This window comes from Eretmochelys imbricata, chromosome 15 (genome assembly GCF_965152235.1).
Source record: "Eretmochelys imbricata isolate rEreImb1 chromosome 15, rEreImb1.hap1, whole genome shotgun sequence".
Classification (NCBI taxonomy): Eukaryota; Metazoa; Chordata; order Testudines; family Cheloniidae; genus Eretmochelys; species Eretmochelys imbricata.
The window spans coordinates 3,702,233-3,728,523 of NC_135586.1; the positions used below are offsets into that span (position 1 = coordinate 3,702,233).

General features: G+C 54.7%; 2 protein-coding genes across 2 annotated transcripts in view; one reads left to right on the top strand and one right to left on the bottom strand.

Moving 5' to 3' along the window:
- Positions 1 to 4,424, top strand: part of SMTN (smoothelin) — a 51,807-nt gene extending 47,383 nt beyond the window's left edge. Inside the window, exon 22 of the mRNA XM_077835182.1 lies at positions 4,290 to 4,424. The gene's annotated coding sequence lies outside the window, so the exon portion shown is untranslated. The remainder of the gene's footprint in view (positions 1 to 4,289) is intronic.
- A 2,392-nt stretch (positions 4,425 to 6,816) lies between these two features.
- On the bottom strand, positions 6,817 to 10,886 carry SELENOM (selenoprotein M). Its single transcript, XM_077835268.1, has 5 exons — positions 10,791 to 10,886; positions 8,979 to 9,014; positions 8,592 to 8,626; positions 7,785 to 7,863; positions 6,817 to 7,417 (listed from the first exon to the last, which is right to left on the bottom strand). Exons 1-5 carry the CDS (start codon positions 10,884 to 10,886, stop codon positions 7,178 to 7,180), a joined length of 486 nt encoding a protein of 161 aa, XP_077691394.1. The 3' UTR covers positions 6,817 to 7,177.
- Between the last annotated feature and the right edge of the window lie 15,405 nt (positions 10,887 to 26,291).

The window sequence follows — 26,291 nt, forward strand, 5'->3', positions numbered from 1 at the left end:
CCATGCCCGTGCTGGTGGAAGCAAGCAGGCACTGTTGAGGGAGGGGAGCAGGAGGTGCCTGCCCCCTCCTGGCACTTTCGGCCAAATGCCTGGAAGCCGCTGGCCAGCAAGCCCCTTTCACTCCCAGCGCCAGCGTCCTGGCAGGGAGTGCCGAGCGGGGTGTGGCAGAGGGCTGGGTACCGTGTGTACACCGAGCCCGCGCCCCCCCTTCCGGGTGTACAGCCCTGCTCGCCTGCTGAGCCCTCCCTTTGTGCAGATTAGCAGGTGGGGGCGAGACCAGGAGGCTGGGGTGGGAAGCCCGGACTGCAGGGCCGTGGGGCAGCCAGCTCAGCACAGGTTCTTGTGTGGGCCCCAGCTGGCTGCTGTGTCCCTGGCTGAGGGGGAGCCGGGCTCTGCAGCTGGGTGCGGTCGTGCGCAGCCGCTCCCCTCTGTTCTGTCGCAAGCCAGCGTCCCTTCACTTCTTGTCCCAGCAGTGCAGGCCCCGAGTCCATCTCAGCAGCCCACAACTGACTGGCCGCCCCGCCCCGGCGGCCTGGGCTGGCAGAATAACACACTGCAAGGGGTGCATGCTGGGAACTGTCATCAGCAAACGGCTGGTGGTTGGAGCTCTGCCGTGGCTCACTGTGTGACCTTGGGCAAGCGGTGCCTCGGTTTCCCCACCTGCAGAGGTGGGAGGATGCTGAAGGGGCTAATCAGTGGCTGGGCAGCACGTGGAGCTTCCTGGCTGGAAGGTTTCTGGGTGGTCTCAGTCCTGCGGCCCAGCTCCCTGCACTGTGCAGGAAGAGGGTGGGCTGGTTGGGGGGGTGAGGCTCCTCCCTCTAAGGCTTTGTGGGGCTGAGCTTGGGGGAGGGGGCTGGTACCTACTCTCTGCCTGGTGCTGTTGTTTTAATGCTGCAGGTGAGAGGTACTCTGCTGCCAGCAGCAGGTGCTCCCCTGCCTCTGTGAGGGGAGTCAGGCATGGGCTCTCTGATGCCCTGGGGGCAGGTCCCTCCCCCTGCAGGGCTAGCTGGGGGGATTTCCTGCTCTGGGCTCTGCCCCGGGCCTGAGCAGTGCAGGGAAGGCCTGGCCCCTGGCTCCTAGGGAATCAGCCACTTGCTGACAGGGCGCCTGCCCTGGGCACCAGGGGTGTGGTCAGCTGGGCTTTGCCTCAGCCCCTGCCAGGGAGCTGGCTGGGCCAAGCACCTCCAGGCTGTGCTGCGTACATGCTGGTGGCATGGGCCAGGCTCTCCCAGCCTCCAGGCCGTGCCCTCGCTGCTAAGGGGCGCCAGTGCCCAGACAGACGGGTGGGAAGGGGGCTTTGGTGTTGTGGGGCTTTTTCCCAGTGAATGGATGGGGTCCTGGGTTCTGGCTACACAGCAGCCTGCTGCTGTACCTGCAGCTGCCACCGCTGGGCGCTGTTCCTTCCTGCTGCCAGGTGTCTCCCAGCCTGCTGCCCCATGCCCTCAGAGCACCGGGGGCCCAGGCCTGTTCAGCAGAAGGGGCTGATGTCTGGAGCTAGAGGGATCCTTTGTCCCCCTCCACCACTCCCACATAGGGATCTCACAGCACGTCACAGGCACAAGCCACCTGGGCCCTCGGTCTCACCTCAGCACACACCAGGCCTGTGAACTGCCGCTGGCTGCACGGGAAGTCTGTGCCAGCACTGGGGAGGGGGAGGGGGATGCTGGCCCCAGGTGTGTGCTCACCCCACCAGCCCTTGCTCCCTCTGCAGTTGGGATGTCAGATGGGCCTGAGTGGACTTGAAGGCACAGATCTCCCCTGAGTGTGAGCTGGGCAAGGCGTGGCACTGGGTTACCACGTCAACTCCATTCCTTCAGGCCTGCCCCTCCTGTGCTCCGGGCAGGGCTGCTCTCTGCTGGGGGGCTTGGCATCTCTGCAGAGCCCCAGTGCTCCCCCACTATTGCCTCATGATTTAGCCATGTGCCCCATTAAAATCCACTCCCCCCATTCCAGTCCCAGGTAGCAGAGCCTGGCCAGCCAGCGGGGGAGCTGCCACCTCCCCTTACCTGCACTGCTTGCAACAGCTGCTGTGGCCCTGTGGCTAGTGCCAATGGCTCCCAGCAGAATCTGACTCCGGGAGCCTGTGCTGGGGCCCTGGGCCAACAAGGTCCTGCTGGGTGCAGAGTCTGGGCCATGCCCAGCCTGGTCTGTCTGTCCACACTGCTACAACATCATCTGTCTCTGCTGCAGCTTCCCCCTGCAGCCTCTCTCCTGGGGAGGTGAGAGGCGCTATGTGCCCATGCGGCAGGTGAGGGGCTGGTATAGCACTCGTAATCGTGCTGCTGTTACACGTATTCCGGTGCTGCAGGTCGCACCCCAGCAAGCCCAGGCCTGCCTGGGCTCCGGCCTGCCTGGGCTCCCACCCGCCAGCATCCTTCCCAGAGCAGGAGGACTGAATGGGCTCTGGGGCCTGAGCAGCCATGGAGGGCACCTGGCTGGGCCTCGGTGAGGTGTATGGATTGGCAGTGTGGGATGTGCTTGCCTCCGCCCATGCAGTACCTAGTCTGCCCATCTGCACCCACTCACTCCCCTCGCTTGTATCCCAGCAGGACTTAAAATCCTGCTGGGACACCGGGGCGAGCCTCAACCCAGGCCTGATGGAGTCGCAGCCTCTGCTGGGGAGCTGCAAAGAAATTGGCTTCTTGGGCCTGGGAGAGGAGGGTGAGTCTGGGAAGGCTGGAGTGTACCCATAGGCCCCAGGCAGCATGGCATAGGCCTGGCACGCAGGCCAGCAGGCAGCCAGCTGCACTGGTTACCAACGGGGCAGTTTGCAATCAGGAGTGTTGGGGGGCAGACCAGCAGCCTCCTCAGCCACCGTTGACTTCCAGAGCTGGGGAAGTGGGAGGGGTGGGGAAGCAGTGCCTGAGGCCTTTGGAGGCCTTGGGCTACCCTGGACCTCACCCTGCGATCTGCCCAAGCCCTCAGCCTGCGGACATGAGGATAGGAGTTGAGGGCACTAGCCGGATCAGGCTCTTTGCCCAGGGCACCTGCTGCGGTGGGATGATTGTGCACATGGGTGGTGGGGGGGGCGCTGATAGGCTGGGCCTGTGGAGAAAGGAACTCGCCCATCCTGGGGCGAAGGGGACATGGTGGCAGCAGCAGGGCATGCAATGGGGGCACAGGCTGGTGGCAGGTCCTGCTGCTGTGTTCTCAGCTGGGCACAGCCTGCCCTTGGCCACAGGGTGGGAGGGGATGAGGGAGCACAGGGAGGAAGTGTGGGGGAGGAGGCTCTTGTGGGTGGAGGGGGCGAGTGCCGACATGCAGCTCAAACATAGGGCAAGTCCTGAGGGGTGTGTGGTCAGGGGCTCATGCAAACATCTGCCCTTATTCCGGGTGCCTGCCACCCCCATGCTGGCACTGGAGCTAAAGCTGCAGGCTGCCCCGTTCCTGTCACGGGGGCCAGAGGAGAGAGGAGGCTGCCATGGGACCCAAGGGGTGGGAACTGAGGAGGGAGACAGGACAGCGACAGGGAGGGGTGGCATGTCAGCTCCCCAGATGGGTTGGGGGGGGGCTCCCCTTTCTGTGGGCATATCCCAAGCACAGGTTCACACACAGGCTGAGGGCACGGCCCCCTCTGGGCACCACAGGCTGGAGGTGAGCCGAGAGGCCAGGGGTGTGTGGGGTGGCCTGGGGCTCTGTGAGCACAGCTGCCCTCAAGTCAGGGCCAAAGTTTAAAGGCAACGGGCCCTAGCCTTGGGCCTGCAGCTGAGCAGGAGGCCCCTGGAGCCAGGCAGCTGAGGTGAGTGGGCATGGGGCCAGGTCACAGCTCAGGTGGAGAGGAGCAGGGGTGGGGATGTGGTGGGGGGGAGGCAAGGAGGGCTGTGAGGAGAGAGCGGGATATGTGGCAGGTGCCAGCTGTGGGGGTGATGGGGCCAAGGCCCTGGCAGGCTGCTGAGGGCCAAGGTTCTGGGCAGTGGGTCGTGTGGGCAGGACCTAGGGAGAAGCTGGGCTGGTGGGCACCCCACCCGCCTGGGCGTGCATTGTCTGAGCTGTTTACCTGAAAGGAGAGGCTGATGCACCAGGGTTACCCATGCCAGCTGGGCCCAGAGGGCTGCTGGTTGTGGAGGGAGCCCTGGGTGGTGGGCTAGTGCCTGTGAGCGGGGGGCCAGGCAGGATCTGAGCAAGGCCTGGAGCTTGGGGGCTGGGACCAGGCATGTGTGGGGTTTCAGCAGAGGGGAGGCTGGGTGAGCAGTGGGGCTGCATGGGCTCTTGGCAGGGCAGGGTCTGGCCTGCAGGAGGCAGTCATGCCTGTGGTCCTGTGTACCATGCTCATTGCCCTCTCCCCGCAGGATGCTGGTTGACTGCATGCCCCTGGTGGAGGTGGAAGACATGATGATCATGGGGAAGAGGCCGGACTCCAAGTGCGTCTTCACTTACGTGCAGTCCCTCTACAACCACCTGCGGCGCCATGAGTTACGCTTGCGGCAGAAAGAGTTCTAGAGCCCCCCCCGTTCTGCCCCCCCCCCCCCCGTCCTGGGCACGGCTGCAGAGTAAATAGACCCACACTGCCCCTGCAGGGACCCAGGTGTGCAGAGGGGGTGCTGCCCACCCCCAGCAGACCTGCCCAGCCACCAGGCTGCCCCGCAGGGCCTGGGTGAGGCTGAGACTGGTCCTGCATTGTCTGTGCTCTGCCCCCTGGCCATGCTGCGAGCTCCCTCAATCTTCTCCATGGCAAGCTGAGCCCCCATGGTCCCTGGCCTGGTCCCCCTGCCAGCTTGGCTCTCACCCCTCTGCCCTGTGCTTTATATTGTTTTAAGTTATTCATTTTAAAGGAATTGTTTTTATGCTGTGCAATACCCCTGACCCCACTTGGGCTGGGAGAGCCCTGTGTACGTCTCAGGCTGGCTGTTTGGGCCTGTGTGCTGCATAGTGGCAATGGGCTGGCATGGTGCTGTAGACACCTGGCCCAGGGGTTTGTCACTGGAGTTACATGGGCGGGTGAGTGAGTGTCCCCCACTGCCCTGCTTCCTCCAGGGCTTGAGGCCTGGGTAGCTGGTCTCTGTGTGTGTGTGGGGGGGGGGTTCGCTGCCCGTGGGGGGAGTTGCCCTCCTTGGCACTCCAGAAGGGTGCTGCTCACACTCCTGCTTGCAGCCCTCTCCCTTGGGGACCTCCACACTCAGCACTGTGCCCACAGCTGGGGGCAGTTCCCACATTGGCACGCTGCTGCCCTACTGCTCACCCCCACCCCTAGGAGGCACCGCCATTGCTGGGACCCACATTCCCTTTGCCCTGGGGAGATGGACTGGAACCCGGTGAGGGGGTGGGCTCCTGGGGCAGGCCTTTCCCAGTGGGGCAGCCCCCCGGGGCTTGGCTTGGCACCTCCCACTTGTTTCCTTAGCCCTCCGACCTGGCTCTGGGCCCTTTGCACCAAGTGCCACTAGCCAATTGTGTAACCATTTCTACACCCCCATAGACACTTGTATCAGCACCAGCCAGACAATAAAGTTCTGTTATACAGGGCCTGGCCTCTGCTCCTTGCCTGCCCTGGGGCCCTTTTCCCACTGCCCTGGCTCTGCAGGCTGCCTGGGTTAGCACTGCTACTGTCCCGTTGCCTGCGTGGGGGGAGGCATGGGGCCTGCACACAGTGTGCCTTCCTCTCCTTTAGGGGAAGGGCCCTGCACGCTCTCATCTGCAGCTCTGCCCAGTTCCAGCCTGGCCAGCTCCTTTCCCTGCCAGCAGGCAGGTGTGGGTGGCCCCAGTCCCTCTGCCCTGCTCCCCTCTCCACCACCAGCTCGCCTGTGATAGCCCTACCCCCTATTTTCCATCCCCTCTCCCACCCCCGTGGCTATGACTGCAAAGTAGATCCCGGTGGGATGAGAGGGATGGGGGCCTCCTGGAACAACCAGCAGGGCTGTAGTCTAGGGGTAGGAGGTCCTTCCACCTGCACTATCCCACTGCCCCATTGGTGTCCAGGTTCCTGCAGGGGCCAAGTGTGGGGTATGGGGGGCTTCTGAAGCCATGCTGCACCTGAGGAGGCTGCACTGTTTCTGGGGTGTCTTAATGCTGGGTGTATTCCTGGCTGAGCCACACTCCCATCCCCTCTGCTCTGGCTCTCAGCTCAGACACTCGTCCTCCCCCTCCTCACTGGCTAAAGCCCATGGCCGAGATCCCCAGCACAAGCTGGGAGAGCATCTCCCAGTGCGGAGGGAGTGGAGCTGTGTAGTTAGCAAGATTGCTGTCCAGTTCCTGGTGAGGAGCACCCTGCAAGGCTCCCCAACCCATTTCCTGGACATAAAGCAGACCCCACCTCGGCCCCTGGCTCTTCTGCAGGCCCCAGCTCCTGCTCTGTCAATCAGCAAGGGCCCTGGCCTTGCCCCATGGCCAGCCTCAGCAAGGGGGCTTTCCTCCCCTGCAGCTGGGGAGCCAGCAGGGGGCAACTGGGTCCAGGCAGCCAGGACTAGCCCCTAAAAGCCACAGGTCTGGTCTGAGCCCTGCCCCTTGGAGCCACCAGCCACAGCCTGACTACAGTGCTGGTTTCCCCGCAACCTCCACCAAGAGCCCTGGTCTGTGCTGACAGGGGGTGGCGGTGGTGTTTGCTGTAATGAGCTGGGAGGGGCTGTGCCGCTTCCCCCCACAAGCTGGGCCAGAGTATGGCTCTGACCTGAACCCAGCCTGCGAGGACCACCAGCCGCTCCCATCCCCCACTGGCTACAGCTGTGCTGGGCCAGCCAGCTGCATGGGACAGGGTCCTCCTAATGCACCCGTGGGATAGGGCTCTGACAGACCCGCCCAGGAAGAAGATGACACACTGCAACTCGTGGGGTGAAGGGGCCTTTATTCCAGCTCTGGACACAAGCCCTTGGACCACAGCACAGATGGCACGGAGCCTGCCCATGCTGCCCAGCATGCAGCGACCCCGGGCCCTCTGGGACTCAGCTCATCCACCCTCAGCACCCAGAGCTTTCAGCTGAGGGCTTCATTCTGTCCCTGCAGGCAGGGGGCACTGACGCACAGCACAGAAGCACTAGCAGGTTGGTCTGGGTGCCACGGGACTGCCTGTTAACAGCCATGGGGCTGGGCAGCTGACCCAGGGCTGGTCTAGAACATATTGTGGGGGGCAGAAGCTGTGTCACACCAACCAGTGAGGTGGGTGTACAGTCCATACACTCCGAGCATGCACACCCCCCCCCACATGTACACTCATTCCACAGGCACACACCCCCATGCACACTTTTGGCTATAGATCTGGGTGTTCCTGGTTGTCAGGCTTCCTGGGGGGCTTGCTCTTGGCTGCGGGAGCTGGTGGGGAGGGTGTTCCAGGGCCCTGCTCCTTCGTTTGCAGGGTGGGCAGAGGCCTGGCTGGGGCGAGCTGGAACTCCTCAGGCACTGGGGCATCAGGTGCCTCCTTGCGGTAGAATCCCAGCTCCTGCACCAGCTGGTTAATCTCCTCCCGACTCATGTCACTCAGGGGAATTCTCTGCAAAAAGACAGGGATTGCAGTGCCGGATGACCAGCAGCCCTGGCCCAGCACCGACTGGCCTGCTGCTAGTCACAGCTGGGCCAGCAACTCATGCCCCTGCAGGCTCAGCTCCCTCCCACAGCTAGGACCAGGGCTCCTGTCCGTCCAGCACCATGGGCGCCTACGGCTGGGCCTGCACAGGCAGGCAGCCTCCCACTGGCTTTATAAGCTGACTGTAGAACGCATCCCCTGCTGGGACAAGCAGCCGGGAGCTCCCCTACAGCCAGAGCTCCCACCCTGCTCCCCGCAGTGCCCCCTGCTGGGAGAGGCTGGGACAAAAGTACCCAGGAGCACCCCTCCTTCCCCACACCCACCCAGCCCTTACTTCCAGCTCCTCGTATCTGAAGCTGAGCAGCACAAGCTCAGGGTCGGCTCCGGGGAGATGCTTCATCACCAGGTTGTGGCTGGAAGGTGCCCTTAAGGATCCTGGCAGTGAGGAGGCAGGGCCCTGGCCTGGCATCAGCATCCCACTGATCATGGCCTGGGTGACTCGGGCCTGGGGGAGTCCCATGCCTGGAAGTTGCAGGGTCCTCTGTGTCCGCTGGGCTGGGAGAGCAGGGCATGGGCCCCTGGCTGACGTGATACTCCCTGGGCTAGCTCCTGGGATGACACCAGCCCTAGCACAGTGTCCAGCAGGGCCTGGGGGCTGAGGAAGCAGGGGGCTGGGGCTCTGGCCCCAGACGTGGTGGGAGGCAGTTTGGGGTTTAGCCTCCAGCAGGTGGCTGAGCATCTGCCTCTGGGGTACAGCATCTCTGCTTCCCCTCCCCCCCCAGACACAGGGACTTGATGCTATTTCTGAGGGTAAAGGGAGCTTGATCTCATATCCCCCATCCCCCGCAGCCCTGGACACCAGCCAGCTGTCCCCAGAAGCCACCACCGCATCCCACAGTGCTGGGCAGGTTAGTGGCAAACGGTCATCAGGCTCCAAAGTCAACACCCAATTGGGGTGAATGGGAGCTCTTGGCCCAGGCTGTCTGCAGACTCAGGCAGGCACCACAGACCCACTGATATGCACAGGGGTTCACAGCCCTGCAGGCTGCAAATGTGAGCTTGGATCTTGGAGCCAAATCCTGGGTTTGCCAGCCCCCTCCCCATCCACAGCCTGGCCCAGCCCTGGAGCAGAAAAGGATACTACAGAGGGATGTCCTCGGTGACAAAGGCCTTCACCTGGAAGGGAGCAGAGATGAGTGCTGCCCCCGAGACACACACCCCAAAGGGGCCAGAAGGGCTCCCCCACACCGCAGAACTCCCAGGGAAAGCAGGAGGCTGCATGAGACCTGTGCACCTGCCCATCCTGCCAGAGCTGCCCTTACCCCTGTGGGGGAGGGGTTGCCCCACCACCCTGGCAGAGGGGTTTGCCAAAGCACGGTGATAGGCCTGGCACCAGCACGAGCAGTGCCTGGGGGAGGAAGGACCCCAGGAGGAGGCCAAGGGGGTGTCCCAGTCCCCTGCATAGCAGCCCAGTGGAGGGGGTGGAGCTCGTTCCCTGTGTCCCCGGCCGGGGCGTGGCAGCACTCACCTCCTTCAGGCGGCTGAGCCATCATCCTCCGCAGGTCTGAAGGAAAGGGAGAGCACAGGGAGTGAGAGCTGCCCCCAGCCCCCCACGCCACCCCCTAACCCCACTGCAATCTCCCCACTATCCCCCCTGCAATTGCACCAGCAACCGCATCGCCCTGCAGCCCCACCTGTAACCTGCTTCCCCAGCCCCACGTGCCCTTTGCCCCCAGTAATCCCTTTTATAACCGCCTCAATCTGGCTTCAACCCTCCCCCATCCCCTTGCACCCACTCCATCCACACCACCCCTCTGTAGGGCACTTCCCCAGATCCCAAGGCCCCACCCTGCCCTCTACTCCATCTCACTGATCCCCACCCAGACCCAGCTGGTCCTTCTATGGTCCCCATCAGCAGAGTATCTGAGCTCCTCCCAGTCTGTAATGGGTTGGGGCTGGGCAGGGCTTACACCCCCAGGTCAGACAGTGAATTGCCAGGGTCCCACAAGGAGCCTGTGGCAGAGCAGGGGTCCCCAAGTTCTCGGCCCCAGCCATGGGGTCACCCTTCCTCTCCTCCCCTGGGCATGGTGGACTGCTCCTAGTTGGACCCAGCCCCTCCCTGCCTGCCCCTGCCCCACATTGGGCTCCGCCAGGTCGCCAGGGCCAGGTCACCAGGAGAAGCAGAATGCCTGGTTGCCATGGTAATGAAGCACACATCAGGTTGTCCTAGTAACAGGTCACATTAATGGTTTCCAGGGGAACTCATAGGGATGCTCCATCCCCTCCCCAAAGCAGAGTTTGGGGGTTCATCCCTGCTTGGGCTGTGCCTCTCCCCACCTTCCACTGGTGTGTGGTCTCCAGCCAGCTGCCCCATAGCACTGACTGCTGCTCACGGATAAATGGAACCCCTGCCCCAGGTGATCCACACACCCACCCCCGCCATTCCCCAGCTTCCCTGCGACCTGGGGACCCCTCTCTGGGATCAGGGGGTGGGGGAAGCCGATGGCCACCTGCCCCTGGTTAATTGCTGGGTGGATGTTGGACCCAGTGAGTAGCTCCTCTCCCACACAGTCTGGGGCGCTCAGATCGCAGTTCTGGTTCAAGCCCATCTCCCCGCAGAAGGATTTGGGGTACCCCGCCCACGGGGTTAGGCAGACCCCCGCGGCACAGGGAGGGGCAGGCTCTGGGTCCAGCTGGGCTCTCACTCCTGCCCCTGCTGCCTCCGGCCCGGCCCGGCCCGGCCCGTGCTCCTCGCCCCGGGCAGCAGCCTGGCTTCGTTGCTCGGTGCGAGCGACCGGCTGCGGGCGGTCCTGCTCCAGCCCCCCGGGATCAGCCTCCCCCAACCCCGGCTACGCGGGTTCCAAGCACTGCCACAGCAGCCTGCTCACGGGGTCCCCCTGGCTGGGGCGCGGAGAGCCTGGGGAGAGGGCTGCCCCAAGACACGGGCCGGGGAGGCAGGACGCCCCTCCCCGCGTCTTGCCTGAACACCCCAGGTCCCTGCAGGACGCTCTCCTTATCCCCAGGGCTCGGCCTGCCCCCCGATCCCCCCCAGGGCTCGGCCTGCCCCCCGATCCCCACAGCGCCCGGCCTGCCCCCCGATCCCCCACAGGGCTCGGCCTGCCCCCCGATCCCCACAGCGCCCGGCCTGCCCCCCGATCCCCCCCAGGGCTCGGCCTGCCCCCCGATCGCCCCAGCGCCCGGCCTGCCCCCCGATCCCCCCCAGGGCTCGGCCTGCCCCCCGATCGCCCCAGCGCCCGGCCTGCCCCCCGATCCCCACAGCGCCCGGCCTGCCCCCCGATCGCCCCACGCCCCGCTCGGCTCCCCGAGCCCCCGCCGTTACCTCCACCTTGCCCCGGGCCAGCCCCTGCAGCTTCCCCCAGTCCGGCTCGTAGGCGCGCAGCGGCGCCAGCAGCAGGAGCAGGAGCAGGCGGCGCATGGGGCCGGGCCGGGCCGGGCCGGGCGTGCAGGGGGCTCGGAGCGGAGCCTGCTGCTGGGGCCGCTGCCACGTAGGTGGGAGGGCGGCGGTGCAAGCTGGGAGCCCCGCCTGTCCGGCCGCGAGGGGGGGCTCCGGCCCCTCCCTATGGTACCGTGGCTCGCGGGGCATGGGGCTGGGGGACAGAGCGGGCCCCTAGGCACTGACAGCCCCCGGCTGGAGCTGGGGGGAGGCACCGCTTCCCTCCCCACTACCACACGGGCAAAGTAGCCCCATGTTAACTCAGGGGCATAAGCACAGGGGACCTGCTGCTTCCTTTCTGCACCTACAAGCAGCTGTATGGAAACTTTTTAAAGACACCATAATAGAGGCTCAATTTAAATGTATACCCCAAATTACCAACCATAGTCGGAGAACCAAAAAAGTGGGACGGAGGCGAAACCACAACGTAAGAGAAGCAGCGATAGGCAAAAGGCCTCCTTTGCAAAGTGGAAGTTAAATCCTAGCGAGGAAGGAGCATAAACTTGGGCAAATGAGATGTAAAAATATCATTAGGAAAGGCCAAAAAAGACTTTGAAGAACAGCTAGCCAAAGACTCCAAGAGTAATCGTAAACATATTTTTAATTATATCAGCAGCAGGAAGCTGCCAAACAACCAGTGGGGTGACTGGACGATTGAGATGCTAAAGGAGCACTCAGGGACGATAAGGCCATTGCGGAGAAACTTAATGAATTCTTTGCATCAGTCTTCATGGCTGAGGATGTGAGGGAGATTCCCACACCTGAGCCATTCTTTTTAGGTGACAAATCTGAGGCACTGGCCCGGGTTGAGGTGACATTAAAGGAGGCTTGGGAACAAACTGATAAACAGTAATAAGTCACCAGGACCGGACAGGATTCACCCAAGAGTTCTGAAGGAACTGTAATGTTGCTGGCTTTGGTGGGATCCAAGTGAGAGTACTAATTTGGACAAATTGCTTAAAGCAGGGCAGTTACAGCCCAAGGCTGGGGTTCCTTTGCACACCAAGGCAAACCAAACCAGCCAAAAAGAGAAGACTTCGGTTTCACCCCACTGGCTAACCATAAGTCACATAAGCAATTCCCTCAGACACTCCAGCTTCCCACTATCATCACCAATGCCATGTGTTATGAGGATGTCTGGTTATGAAAACCAATACCCCAGTAAAAGAAAAAAGGTTTTCTTGATCCCAAAGGACCAAGCCCCAGACCCAGGTCAATATACAAATCAGATCTTACCCACAAATCACGCTGTTGCCAATCCTTTAGAATCTAAAGGTTTATTCATAAAAGGAAAAAGATAGAGATGAGAGCTAGAATTGGTTAAATGGAATCAATGACATCCAGTAATGGCAAAGTTCTTGGTTCAGGCTTGTAGCAGTGAGGGAATAAACTGCAGGTTCAAATCCAGTCTCTGGAGAACATCCACAGCTGGGATGGGTCATTCAGTCCTTTGTTCAGAGCTTCAGTTTGTAGCAAAGTCCCTCCAGAGGCAAGAAGCAGGATTGAAGACAAGATGGAGATGAGCATCAGACTTTTATAGTCTCCTCCAGGTGTAAGAACACCTCTTTGTTCTTCCTGTGGAAAATTACAGCAAAAATGGAGTTTAGAGTCACATGGGCAAGTCACATGTCCATGCATGACTTAATTCTTTACAGGCGGCAGCCATTCCTTATATGTTATCTTGAACGTCCCCAGGAAGACTTCTTATGTTGATTGGAGTCTTCCAAGATCCATTGTCAGTTAAGTGTTCCTTGACTGGGTACTTAATTTGCAAATGCCTCTCAAGAAGAAAAGGAGTACTTGTGGCACCTTAGAGACTAACCAATTTATTTGAGCATGAGCTTTCGTGAGCTACAGCTCACTTCATCGGATGCATACCGTGGAAACTGCACTCAAGAAGCTGACCAAATGCTTTACTAAGGCTACTTTAGAATCAAAACACATTGATATACAAGTACATAGCCTATATTCATAACTTCAGCTAGCATAATTATAATCAACAAATCATAACCTTTCCATAGACACCTCACATGACAACCTTTGTACAATATTTGCTGCAAATATATGCCAGTGGTTGCAACAATGATCTAGACAGTTATAGTTTATGTCAATAACATCACAGATTTCAGAGTAACAGCCGTGTTAGTCTGTATTCACAAAAAGAAAAGGAGTACTTGTGAAATTGCAGAACGACTAACTGTAGTCTGTAACCTGTCATTTAAATCAGATTCCGTACCAGATGACGGGAGGATAGCTATTGTGATGCCAATTTTTAAAAAGGGCTCCAGAGGAGATCCCGGCAACTACAGGCCGGTAAGCCTGACTTCAGTATCGGGCAAACTGGGTGAAACTATAGTACAGAACAGAATTGTTAGACACATAGATGAACATAATGTGTTGGGGAAGAGTCAGCATGGTTTTTGTAACTGGAAACCATGCCTCACCAAATTATTAGAAAGCCTTTGACAAGGTCCCTCACCAAAGGCTCTTAAGCAAAGTAAGTGGTCATGGGATAAGAGGGAAGGTCCTCTCATGGATCAGTAACTGGTTAAAAGACAGGAAACAAAGGGCAGGAATAAATGGTCAGTTTTCAGAATGGAGAGAGGTAAATAGTGGTGTCCCCCAGGCAGGGCCGGTGTAACCACTAGGCGAACTAGGCGACCGCCTAGGGCGCCAAAATTTGGGGGTGCCAAAAAGCGGTGCCCCCCAATTATTTTTTTTTTACACTATTGCTTAGGGGCAGCTACCGGTCAGTCTCCAGCACTCGGGCCATGCCAGGGCCAGCAGCCTCTTCACCTTGGAGACTCCCCTGCTTGCCCGGGGGCCACTCCTCCTCTCAGGCTCCCTGGCCGCTGTCACTGCAGCTACCGGGGAGGGCGTGGGCGTGGGGCGCCGCTGCGGAGGAGACGCAAGGGGCCGGGCTCAGCTGGGGCCCCTCACCTGCCGGCTGAGAGCAGCAGGAACCGGGCGCCACTTCAGGGTAGCTGGGCAGCCCGAGCCCAGGGCGCCTATGCTCCCCACCTGCTCCTGCGGAGGCTGCTGCCACCCTGGGCTTGAGACTGACAGGTACCTGCCCCTGCCCCATCCCGGCACCGCCTGCCCCCCAGCCCAGTGAGTGTTACCTGCCCCACCAGCCTCAGTGCTCTGCCCCATACTGTCAGCCACCCCAACCTCACTGTGACAGCAGCACCCCTTGGCAAAGGGACCCTGATCTTCACAAACAGCTGTCACCACAGGCCTAACAAACTCACTGCACCCCACACGTGTCTTACAGGGCACTTACCCACAAAGAGGAACGTGGAAGGTATCTACACAAGGCTGGTAACTTGTCAAGAGTGAGAATCTTTGTGAAATGTGTGCATGGGTAATATTGAAGGAATAGGTTTCAGAGTAGCAGCCGTGTTAGTCTGTATCCGCAAAAAGAAAAGGAGGACTTGTGGCACCTTCGAGACTAACAAATTTATTTGAGCATAAGCTTTCGTGAGCTACAGCTCACTTCATCGGATGCAAGTGATAAAAGCTTATGCGCAAATAAATTTTTTAGTCTCTAAGGTGCCACAAGTCCTCCTTTTCTTATTTAAGGAATAACATATTTACCTTAAAAGTCTGCTTTACAGACTTGGAGTAGAAATTAGTCACTGCGGGATAATGGTCCTTTGGGGCAAGGGGGATTTGTCACCCTGTCTAATCTGGCTGGTGATGCAATGCAAGGCTCAATTGTTAGCTTTGCACAATAGTAAGACTTTGAATGGGACACCATCAGAGGCAATGGCAAACAATTGAAATGCCTTAAAGGTAAAAAAGAAACATTACAACAGCCATTACCCGTTCTGACAGGCTGTTTATAATGCTAAGTTTACAAGTTTTCTGAGGTTGTCGGTGGGGTGGGGGACGGGGGCGTGAAAGATGGAAGTTTTGCCTAGGGTGCAAAATATCCTTGCACCGGCCCTGCCCCCGGGGTCTGTACTGGGACCAGTCCTATTCAACATATTCATAAATGATCTCGAAAAACGGGTAAACAGTGAGGTGGCAAAATTTGCAGATGGTACAAAACTACTCAAGATAGTTAAGTCCCAGGCAGGCTGTGAAGAGCTACAAAATGGTCTCTCAGAACTGGGTGACTGGGCAACAAAATGGCAGATTTCAGAGTAACAGCCGTGTTAGTCTGTATTCGCAAAAAGAAAAGGAGTACTTGTGGCACCTTAGAGACTAACCAATTTATTTGAGCATGAGCTTTCGTGAGCTACAGCTCACTTCATCCGATGAAGGGAGGGATAGCTCCCTCTGATGGGAGGAGGGATAGCTCAGTGGTTTGAGCATTGGCCTGCTAAACCCAGGGTTGTGAGTTCAAACCTTGAGGGGGCCATTTAGGGATCTGGGGCAAAAATTGGGGACTGGTCCTGCTTTGAGCAGGGGGTTGGACTAGATGACCTCCTGAGGTCCCTTCCAACTCTGATATTCTATGATTCTATGTGCTGGGATGCCACTGAGTCAGGCTATTCTGCCAGCCAAGCACACAGGCAGGGCCACAGCCAGCTGCACAGAGAGACAGAGATCCTCTCTGGAAAGATTCAGCCTTTGGGGCCTGCCCCAGCACTGTGGTGCCCACTCCCTTTACAGGGTACAAACCCAAAGGTTTTATGAAATTTTCCCCCTCCCTCAAGGTGGAGGAAGATATACACAACTTCTTGCCCCCCCCCAGTTAGAAATTACATAAACTGGGTTATATTATATACAAGAAATAAGTTTGTTAACTACAAACAGTGAATTTTAAGTGGTAAAGAGACAGCAAACAGCACAAAGCAGATTACCAAGCAAATAAAACAAAGCACGCAAACTAAGCTTGATTCACTAAAGAAATTGCTTATGCTCAAATAAATGTGTTAGTCTCTAAGGTGCCACAAGTCCTCCTTTTCTTTTTGTGGATACAGACTAACACGGCTGCTACTTTGAAACCTGGTTACAAATAGTAATTGCTCAACCTAGATATTCTCTTAGTTAGATTCCGTCACAGGCCAGATATCTTTCCAGCCTGGGTCAAGCAGTTCTTCCCTGCCCCCAACTCAGTTCCAGTCCTTTTGTTTCCAGGAGTTTTCAAGTATCTCTTTGGGCAGAGAGGCAGAGGAGGAATGAACTGAAGACCTTGATTGTTTTCCTCCCCCACCTTATATAGGATTTCCATACGGCGGGAATCCTTTGTTTGATTTCCCCACCTCCCAGTGAAAAAGTTCAGCAGTCCAGCTTTTCATGAGTGATGTACCGGAGTATTCGGATTCTAATAGCTGAACTGTATTGTTAAAGGTATTCACCTACATTTGGGTTATTGCTGATTACATACTTTGTGTATCATATGCTTCTAAAACCTAACTTTATATTTGTGGACAATCTAAGCACTATATCCAGTTGTACAGTCCTCTTTTTCCAACCTCTTTTCCCTCCCGTATTATATAATTTTTTAACATTAGCTTTAATAAAATTTTTATATCGGTTGACCAGGTTACCTGACTCTGTAGTATCACAGCGTCCATGAGTCATGGCAGTATGGAGTGTCCACAGGCAGGCCAAGCTTTTCACAGTCCATTGTCCTCCCTGATGGGCCTTCCGCCCTGTCTGGCTTTTCTATTGTTGTACCTGAAGTGTTAGCAGTGGGTGTCGCGGAAAGTAGCCCAGTTGATATACAGATACATAGTCACTATTCCTAACTTCAGATACAGAAATGATACAGGCATACACATTGGATAATCACATTCAGTAAATCATAACCTTTCCAATGATCTCTTACAAGACCCATCTAGTACATCTCAGTTATATCATATTCATATAATAAGTATATTTTAATAAAGACTGTGGAGTGCAATGTCACAATTCCAATTATACATATAAAATGATGGGGTCTAAATTAGCTGTTACCATTCAAGAAAGAGATCTTGGAGTCACTGTGGATAGTTCTCTGAAAACATCCACTCAATGTGCAGCGGCCATCAAAAGAGCCAACAGAATGTTGGGAATCATTAAGAAAGGGATAGATAATAAGACAGAAAATATCATATTGCCTCTATAAAAATCCATGTTACGCCCACATCTTGAACACTGCACGCAGATGTGGTCGCTCCATCTCAAAAAAGATACATTGGAATTGGAAAAGGTTCAGAAAAGGGCACCAAGAATGATTAGGGGTATGGAACGGCTGCCATGTGAGGAGAGATTAAAAAGACTGGGACTTTTCAGCTTGGAAAAGAGACAACTAATGGGGGGGGATATGATAGAGGTCTATAAAATCATGCCTGGTGTGCAGAAAGCAAATAAGGAAGTGTTATTTACTTCTTCTCATAACACAAGAACTAGGGGCCACCAAATTAAATGAATAGGCAGCAGGTTTAAAACAAAAAAAGGAAGTATTTTTTCACACAACACACAGTCAATCTGTGGAACTCCTTGCCAGAGGATGTTGTGAAGGCCAAGACTATAAAAGGTTCAAAAAAGAACTAGATAAGTTCATGGAGGATAGGTCCATCTATGGCTATTAGCCAGGATGGGAAGGGTGGTGTCCCTAGCCTCTGTTTGCCAGAAGCTGGGAATGGGCGACAGGGGATGGATCACTTGATGGTTCCCTGTTCTGTTCACTCCCTCTGTGACCCCTGGCACTGGCTGCTGTCGGACATCAGGACAGTGGGCTGGATGGACCTTTGGTCTGTCCCAGTCTGGCCGTTCTTATGTTCTGTCATGAGTCTCAGGATAATTATTGTTTTCCTTAAAGCCCCAGCTCCTGGAGTCCTGTGGAGATGTGGTGATTTCAGCCTTCTTTCTTAAAGAAAAGGTAAGTTTCTAGCCCTCATGGCTGTAGAGAAAGCTTCCAAATGTGACCCCCATGCGCCCGAAAGGCCCACAAAGGCAGAAGACCAATAACAAGAACGCCGAATCTAGTGCTGATTTCATGACTTTAAAGCCAATCTCATGATTTTTGAACATTTGGGGTTGGCAACACATGTGGGGCCCTCCTGGCTGAGAGAGAAAAACAAACCCATTGTGAGTGGACAACTCTGGCCTTGGTCAGCAGAGATCCTGCAACCACAGCTCGGAGTGGGAGAGTGGTCTCCTGCCGCTCTGTGGGAGTGGGGTCAGCTCCAGTGCCCCCATGGGGACCATTTCATTGGCACAGCCATTACCTCCTTCACTGCTGATCATTGCTGATCACGGTGTTGCTCCGTGCCGCCGTCCAAGCTCTCTGGAGGCTTTCATCTGCTTCCTGTTAGGTCTGGAGCTGTTCCCCTGATGCTGGAGATATCAGTTCCTCATTGGATTGTGGACCTGGGCTTGGTCCCTCTGGAAGCAATGCAGCTGATGGGGCTGTTTCCGTTGACTGTGAACCGCTCTCCGCGGGGGCACTATGTTGGGGTTCAGGCTCCGGCTGAGCCTCTAGTGTAGGGTTATCTGCTGCTGCCGGTTCAGGTTCGGTGGGGCCCTCTGGTGTTGGGGTTGCAAGTCCTGGATTCAGTGCTGGCAATGGGTCTGGTGCTGGTTGTTCCACCGGTTCTGGTTCTGAGATTGGCTCTGTCTGGGTCTCTGTGACTGGATCCACTACTGCTATTGCAGACGTTGGCATGGGGTCCGGTTCCATCACCCCTGACTGGGTCCTGGTAGAAGTTTCCGGAACAGAGCTAGGTGTGACAGCTTGCTTAGCCTGGCTGCGGGTGACCATTCCCACCCTCTTGGCCAGCTTTATATAGTTGGCCAAGTCTTCCCCCAGCAGCATGGGGATGGGATAATCATCATAGACAGCAAAAGTCCACATTCCTGACCAGCCCTTGTACTGGACCAGCAATTTGGGCAGTAGGCAAGTCAAAAGAGTTTGACTTGAAGGGTTGAATCATCACTTGGACCTCTGGATCGATTAAATTGGGGTCCACTAAGGAAGCATGGATAGCTGACACTTGTTCTGTGGTGTCCCTCCATGCGATGACCTTCTTCCCTCCCACACTCACAGTTTCCCTCTGCTCTGAGGGTATCTGGGAGGTATCTGGGCCTGAGGACCTCTGGTGTGATTCCGGTGCAATGAACTGTAATCTGTTGGGGTTCTTCGGGCAGTTGGCCTTTACATGCCCCAGCTCATTACATTTAAAACATCGTCCAGCTGACGGGTCATTGGGGCCAGGTGGGTTGCTGGAGAACAGTGTGGCGGGACAATAAGGTGTCTGGAGTGTTCCTTGGGGTGTAGTTGGGGCCTTGGGCTGCCCCCGGTAGTAGGGTGTGGTCTGAGGGTGTCCCTTCTGGTATCCACTCCAACTGGGACCAGGGTTGTTCCTCTCTCCTCCCTCCACCCATTTTGTTCCGGCTTGCCCCGCCTCTCTGGCGGTCTGGGACTGCTTGTATTGATCAGCATAAGAAGCAAGAGTTTCTGCTGAGTTCATTTTTTTAACCCATAAACATTGTTTTGTATCATCATGAGGGAAGGGAGCAGAAGGAGACTCCACCGATTGGAAGGCATGAGATGCACTGTCCTAGGATTGGGGGTTCCACGACCACCGCTCCCAAGAGAAGGAGGCGGGTGGTGGTGGTCGGGGACTCTCTCCTCAGGGGGACTGAGTCATCTATCTGCCGCCCCGACCGGGAAATCCGAGAAGTCTGCTGCTTGCCAGGACCTAAGATTCGCGATGTGACGGAGAAACTGCCGAGACTCATCAAGCCCTCGGATCGCTACCCCTTCCTGCTTCTCCACATGGGCACCAATGATACTGCCAAGAATGACCTTGAGCGGATCACTGCAGACTACGTGGCTCTGGGAAGAAGGATAAAGGAGTTTGAGGTGCAAGTGGTGTTCTCGTCCATCCTCCCCGTGGAAGGAAAAGGCCTGGGTAAAGACCGTCGAATTGTGGAAGTCAACAAATGGCTACGTAGGTGGTGTCGGAGAGAAGGCTTTGAATGCTTTGACCATGGGATGGTGTTCCAAGAAGGAGGAGTGCTGGCAGAGATGGGCTCCACCTAACGAAGAGAGGGAAGAGCATCTTCGCCAGCAGGCTGGCTAACCTAGTGAGGAGGGCTTTAAACTAGTGTAACCCTTCTGCCCGTCAGAGTTGGCAGCAACAAGGGCCGGGTTCAATATCTAGGGGATCCATTCCAATAACACAATGCAAAACTGGCTCGAGCCCCCACCCAGTGACCTGGGACAAATACATACCACCCCCGCTGGGTGCCTCCAAGAGGCACTACGTCCCCTCTCGCAAGCACCTAGTCTGAGTGTAGCAAAAGCCTTTTAATAACAGAGAGAAACAATGTGGCATTATGTTGGGGAAACACCACCAACAGGATTCATAACACAACCCATGAGCAAAAAACCCACCCCAAGCAAATTGGGGCATGCCCTTTCCCTTTGGTTCTTGAGTCCAGCAACCCCAAATCACCCAAAGTCCCAAAAGTCCAGTGACCCAAAAGTCTCTGTCCCTGGTCAGGGCAGCCCCAGAGTTCGAAAGTTTATCTGCAGAGCTTTACCTCCCAACCTGGGTGGAGATGGGGCGGGAGAGGGGTAAGGGGCACCTTACATGATCTGAAGCTGACCGCCCCACAGCTCCATAGGCCTTCGCTCTGCTCCGCTTGCCGCCCAAAAACTGCTTCGCTTGGTTCTGCTCTGCGTCCCACAAGCAGCTCCCGCCGTCCTATGAATTGCTCCACCAGCCTGTCCACAAGGCACTCCAGCCATCCCACAAACTGCTCCACAATATATCTTCAGGCTCCCCCACTACTTAACACAACGCTCAGTGATTTCAGCTCTTAGTCAGTTCAGCTCTTTGGTGAATTCAGCTTGTAGTAGGGACGCCTCAGTGCTGGCACACCATTAGCCTAAAGACAGGTTTCAGAGTAACAGCCGTGTTAGTCTGTATTCACAAAAAGAAAAGGAGTACTTGTGGCACCTTAGAGACTAACCAATTTATTTGAGCATAAGCTTTCATGAGCTATAGCTCACTTCATCGGATTCATCTGATGAAGTGAGGTGTAGCTCACGAAAGCTTATGCTCAAATAAATTGGTTAGTCTCTAAGGTGCCACAAGTACTCCTTTTCCATTAGCCTAAAGTGAGCTCAGCAGCCTGTAACTAGACTCCTAATAGAATCAAAATTAGCTCTGATATTCCACAATGGAGAGAGGAGGAAGTGCAATTAGCATGTAAGGCCCTCAACAAGGGGCCCATACCACCAAGTATCAATACTTGTCCCCAGCCTCTCTCAATTCACAGAGTTTTGGAACCCATGACTCTTGCCTAGCGAGTGCTACTTAGTTGATGGTGAGTCCCTCCGTCATAACAAAAGGCCAAGTACAGTTCCAAGCACAGTTCCCATAATCAGAGTAATAACAATTTATTCTTCCTGCCCCAATAACAGAGACACTGGGGATCCCACAGCAGCCAAAGTGACCATTTGGGCAGCTGTGGCCTCATTCTCGGTGGGGTGGGTGTGCCTATGCAAATGAGATCAGCCCCTGAAGTTCTTTTCCACAACTTGCCACACCTCACCACCAGAAGTCAGGGTGGAGCTCATCCTGACACTGCTTACACTAGGTTCACCGGGGGAAGGAGACCAAAGCCCTGAGGTAAGTGGGGAAGTGGGATACCAGGAGGAAGCACGAGCAGGCGTGCGTGAGAGGGGAGGGCTCCTGCCTCTTACTGAGAAAGAGGGGTGATCAGCAGGTTATCTCAAGTGCCTATACACAAATGCACGAAGCCTGGGAAACAAGCAGGGAGAACTGGAAGTCCTGGCAAAGTCAAGGAATTATGATTTGATTGGAATAACAGAGACTTGGTGGGATAACTCACATGACTGGTTTCAGAGTAACAGCCGTGTTAGTCTGTATTCGCAAAAAGAAAAGGAGGACTTGTGGCACCTTAGAGACTAACCAATTTATTTGAGCATCAGCTTTCGTGAGCTACAGCTTTTCTGGACTTCAGAAAAGCAGACTTTGACTCCCTCAGGGAGCTGATGGGCAAGATCCCCTGGGAGAATAACATGAGGGGAAAAGGAGTCCAGGAGAGCTGGCTGTATTTTAAAGAATCCTTATTGAGGTTACAGGGACAAACCATCCCGATGTGTAGAAAGAATAGTAAATATGGCAGGCGACCGGCTTGACTTAACAGTGAAATCCTTGCTGATCTTAAATACAAAAAAGAAGCTTACAAGAAGTGGAAGATTGGACAAATGACCAGGGATGAGTATAAAAATATTGCTCGGGCATGCAGGAGTGAAATCAGGAAGGCCCCTTACTGAATGAGGGAGGCAACCCAGTGACAGAGGATGTGGAAAAAGCTAATGTACTCAATGCTTTTTTTGCCTCTTTCTTCACGAACAAGGTCAGCTCCCAGACTACTGCACTGGGCAGCACAGCACGGGGAGGAGGTGACCAGCCCTCTGTGGAGGAAGAAGTGATTCGGGACTATTTAGAAAAGCTGGACGTTCACAAGTCCATGGGGCCGGATGCGTTGCATCCGAGAGTGCTAAAGGAGTTGGCGGATGTGATTGCAGAGCCATTGGCCATTATCTTTGAAAACTCATTGTGATCGGGGGAGGTCCCGGATGACTGGAAAAAGGCTAATGTAGTGCCCATCTTTAAAAAAGGGAAGAAGGAGGATCCTGGGAACTACAGACCACTCAGCCTCACCTCAGTCCCTGGAAAAATCATGGAGCAGGTCCTCAAGGAATCAATTCTGAAGCACATAGAGGAGAGGAAAGTGATCAGAAACAGTTAGCATGGATTCACCAAGGGCAAGTCATGCCTGACTAATCTAATTGCCTTCTATGATGAGATAACTGTCTCTGTGGATGAAGGAAAAGCCGTGGACGTGTTGTTCCTTGACTTTAGCAAAGCTTTTGACACGGTCTCCCACAGTATTCTTGCCAGCAAGTTAAAGAAGTATGGGCTGGATGAATGGCCTATAAGGTTATTCATATAAGGAAAGCTGGCTAGATTGTTGGGCTCAACGGGTAGTGATCAATGGCTCCATGTCTTGTTGGCAGCCGGTATCAAGTGGAGTGCCCCAAGGGTCGGTCCTGGGGCCGGTTTTGTTCAATATCTTCATAAATGATCTGGAGGATGGTGTGGATTGCACTCTCAGCAAGTTTGCAGATGACACTAAACTGGGAGGAGAGGTAAATACGCTGGAGGGTAGGGATAGGATACAGAGGGACCTAGACAAATTGGAGGGAGGATTGGGCCAAAAGAAATCTGATGAGGTTCAACAAGGACAAGTGCAGAGCCCTGCACTTAGGACGGAAGAATCCAATGCACCGCTACAGATTAGGGACCGAATGGCTCGGCAGCAGTTCTGCAGAAAAGGACCTAGGGGTTACAGTGGACGAGAAGCTGGATATGAGTCAACAGTGTGCCCTTGTTGCCAAGAAGGCCAATGGCATTTTGGGATGTATAAGTAGGGGCATTGCCAGCAGATCGAGGGACGTGATCGTTCTCCTCTATTCAACACTGGTGAGGCCTCATCCGGAGTACTGTGTCCAGTTTTGGGCCCCAAATTACAAGAAGGATGTGGAAAAATTGGAAAGAGTCCAGCGGAGGCAACAAAAATGATTAGGGGACTGGAACACATGACTTATGAGGAGAGGCTGAGGGAACTGGGGATGTTTAGTCTACGGAAGAGAAGAATGAGGTGGGATTTGATAGCTGCTTTCAACTACCTGAAAGGGGGTTCCAAAGAGGATGGATCTAGGCTGTTCTCAGTGGTAGCAGATGACAGAACAAGGAGTAATGGTCTCAAGTTGCAGTGGGGGAGATTTAGGTTGGATATTAGGAAAAACTTTTTCACTAGGAGGGTGGTGAAATACTGGAATGTGTTACCTAGGGAGGTGGTGGAATCTCCTTCCTTAGAAGTTTTTAAGGTCAGGCTTGACAAAGCCCTGGCTGCAATGATTTAGTTGGAGATTGGTCCTACTTTGAGCAGGGGGTTGGACTAGATGACCTCCTGAGGTTCTGTCCAACCCTGATATTCTATGATTCTTTGATTGGTCACATTCAGGATTTGTTCCTGAGTCATCAAATCACACATTCCTTCAAAGCTAGTTACCCCCCTTCCTTTGACCCATTTATCTAACAGATCCTTCATCTGGTTTACATAAGGGCTCTAAATTTTACTCTGTAAGTTTCAGGTGTAACTTGAAATTGCTTTAAAACCAAATCCTTAAATTTACCATAGTCAGAAGCCTCCTCAATGGGCATCTTATTGAATATGTCCAGAGCTCTTCCAGTCAATTTTGCGACCAATGTGGTCATCTTGTGAGGTGATGGAGTGTGCACAGTCTTTCAAAGGTGAGAAAATATTCAGCAATATCACTGGATTCATCATACTGTGGACATAGTTGCTCCCATTTGTGGATTGTTGGGGAAGGATTGTTAGGGTTATTCGGTATATTCTGCTGAGCCTTTGCCTTCTCCGTCTCCAGTGCATGCTGCCTCTCTTTTTCTTTTTCCTCCATGTCTCTCCTGTGGGCAGCCTCCATTTCTTTTTCTTTTGCCTCCATCTCCAACTGTCAGAGTTCTACCCGTCTTTCATGTTCCTTTTGTTTTTCCTCAGCCTCAAATCTGGCTAATTCTAGATTCTGTTGAACAGTGCAGTCTGTCATCCTAACCTCTCTGTTTTTAACTAACTTTACACCCGAGAGTTAGAAAGAAAACAAAAAAACCCCTGGCTTGTAAAATTTTGCTGTGCTGAAACCTGATACCCTTTTCTCTGATAGCTGTTCTCAGCCTACAGAAAAATCCTTTTGTTATGACTGCTGCTCTGTCTCCCAGGCAGAGAGACAGAATCTACAGCTGCAATCACCTTTTACAAACCCTTTAAAATCCTGCTGTGCTTCTGGTTCAAAATGATCCCACCGCTCTGCCACCATGTCAAGGTTCCTTCCCCACTCTGAACTCTAGGGTACAGATGTGGGGACCTGCATGAAAGACCCCCGAAGCTTATTCTCATAGCTTAGGTTAAAAACTTCCCCAAGGTACAAACTTTGCCTTGGCCTTGAACTGTATGCTGCCACCGCCAAGCATTTTAAACAAAGAACAGGGAAAGAGACCACTTGGAAACATCTTCCACCAAAATATCCCCCCAAGCCCTACACCCCCTTTCCTGGGGAAGGCTTGTTAAGAATCCTCACCAATTGGTACAGGTGAACACAGACGCAAACCCTTGGATCTTAAGAGCAATGAAAAATCAATCAGGTTCTTAAAAGAAGAATTTTAATGAAAGAAAAGGTAAAAGAATCACCTCTGTAAAATCAGGATGGTAAATACCTTACAGGGTAAACAGATTCAAACCATAGAGAATCCCTTTAGCCAAAGCCTTAAGTTAGAAAAAGACACAAAAACAGGAATATCCATTCCATTCAGCACAACTTATTTTATCAGCCATTTAAACAAAAGGAAATCTAATGCCTGTCTAGCTAGATTACTTACTAATTTAACAGGAGTTGTAAGGCTGCATTCCTGATCTGTTCCTGGCAAAAGCATCACACACAGACAGACAAACCCTTTGTTCCCCCCACCCCCTCTCCAGATTTGAAAGTATCTTGTCCCTTCATTGGTCATTTTGGGTCAGGTGCCAGTGAGGTTATCTTAGCTTCTTAACCCCTTACAGCTGAAAGGGTTTTGCCTCTGGCCAGGAGGGATTTTATAGTACTGTATACAGAAAGTTGGTTACCCTTCCCTTTATATTTATGACATCCCCCAACAAGGATTTTGCTCTGGCAAGGCAACCTCTTTGGCACCAACACCATGGAGCATGTGGGCACCACACAAAATCAATAGCATTTAATAGCAGAGGAAACAGAAATGGTGCCAAGAGGGATGGGCCACTCAGGTGCAGGCTGAATTCATTGCCAAGAGCCACAAATGGATGTAAAGGAAGCTGCTGCAGATGCCCAAGCTGGGCTCTGAAGGGGGAGGAATCCTGGGACCCTGCTGGCGAATTCAGCCCAGTGGCTGCAGAATATATACCTGCTGCCCAGAGCTACTGGCACCCAGGCACATCCCTTCCCCTGTACTGCCCCTGGGCCCACCCCGGCTGCACAGATGCTCTGGGATAAGTGAAAAGACTGGAGCTCACGCCAAGCCCCAGTGATGGCATCTGAGAGCGTTTGTGCTCCTGGGCAGGGACAATGGCCAGTCTCTGCTCCCTGGCTGCAGGGTTGGGGAATCCAGACCCGCGCAGTGGGAGCAGTCTGAGTAAGCGAGCCAAGCGAATGTGACTGCCAGAAAGCAGTGTGCTAGTTTGTGGGTGAGCTGGAGACAGCCCCCTGATAACAGCAGTGATATTAATATGACACTTAGGGCTGCTGGCTTGTCGTGGGCAATGCTGCAAAGAATGGATGAGTCATGGCCAATGTGGGTAAAACCAGGATTTGAG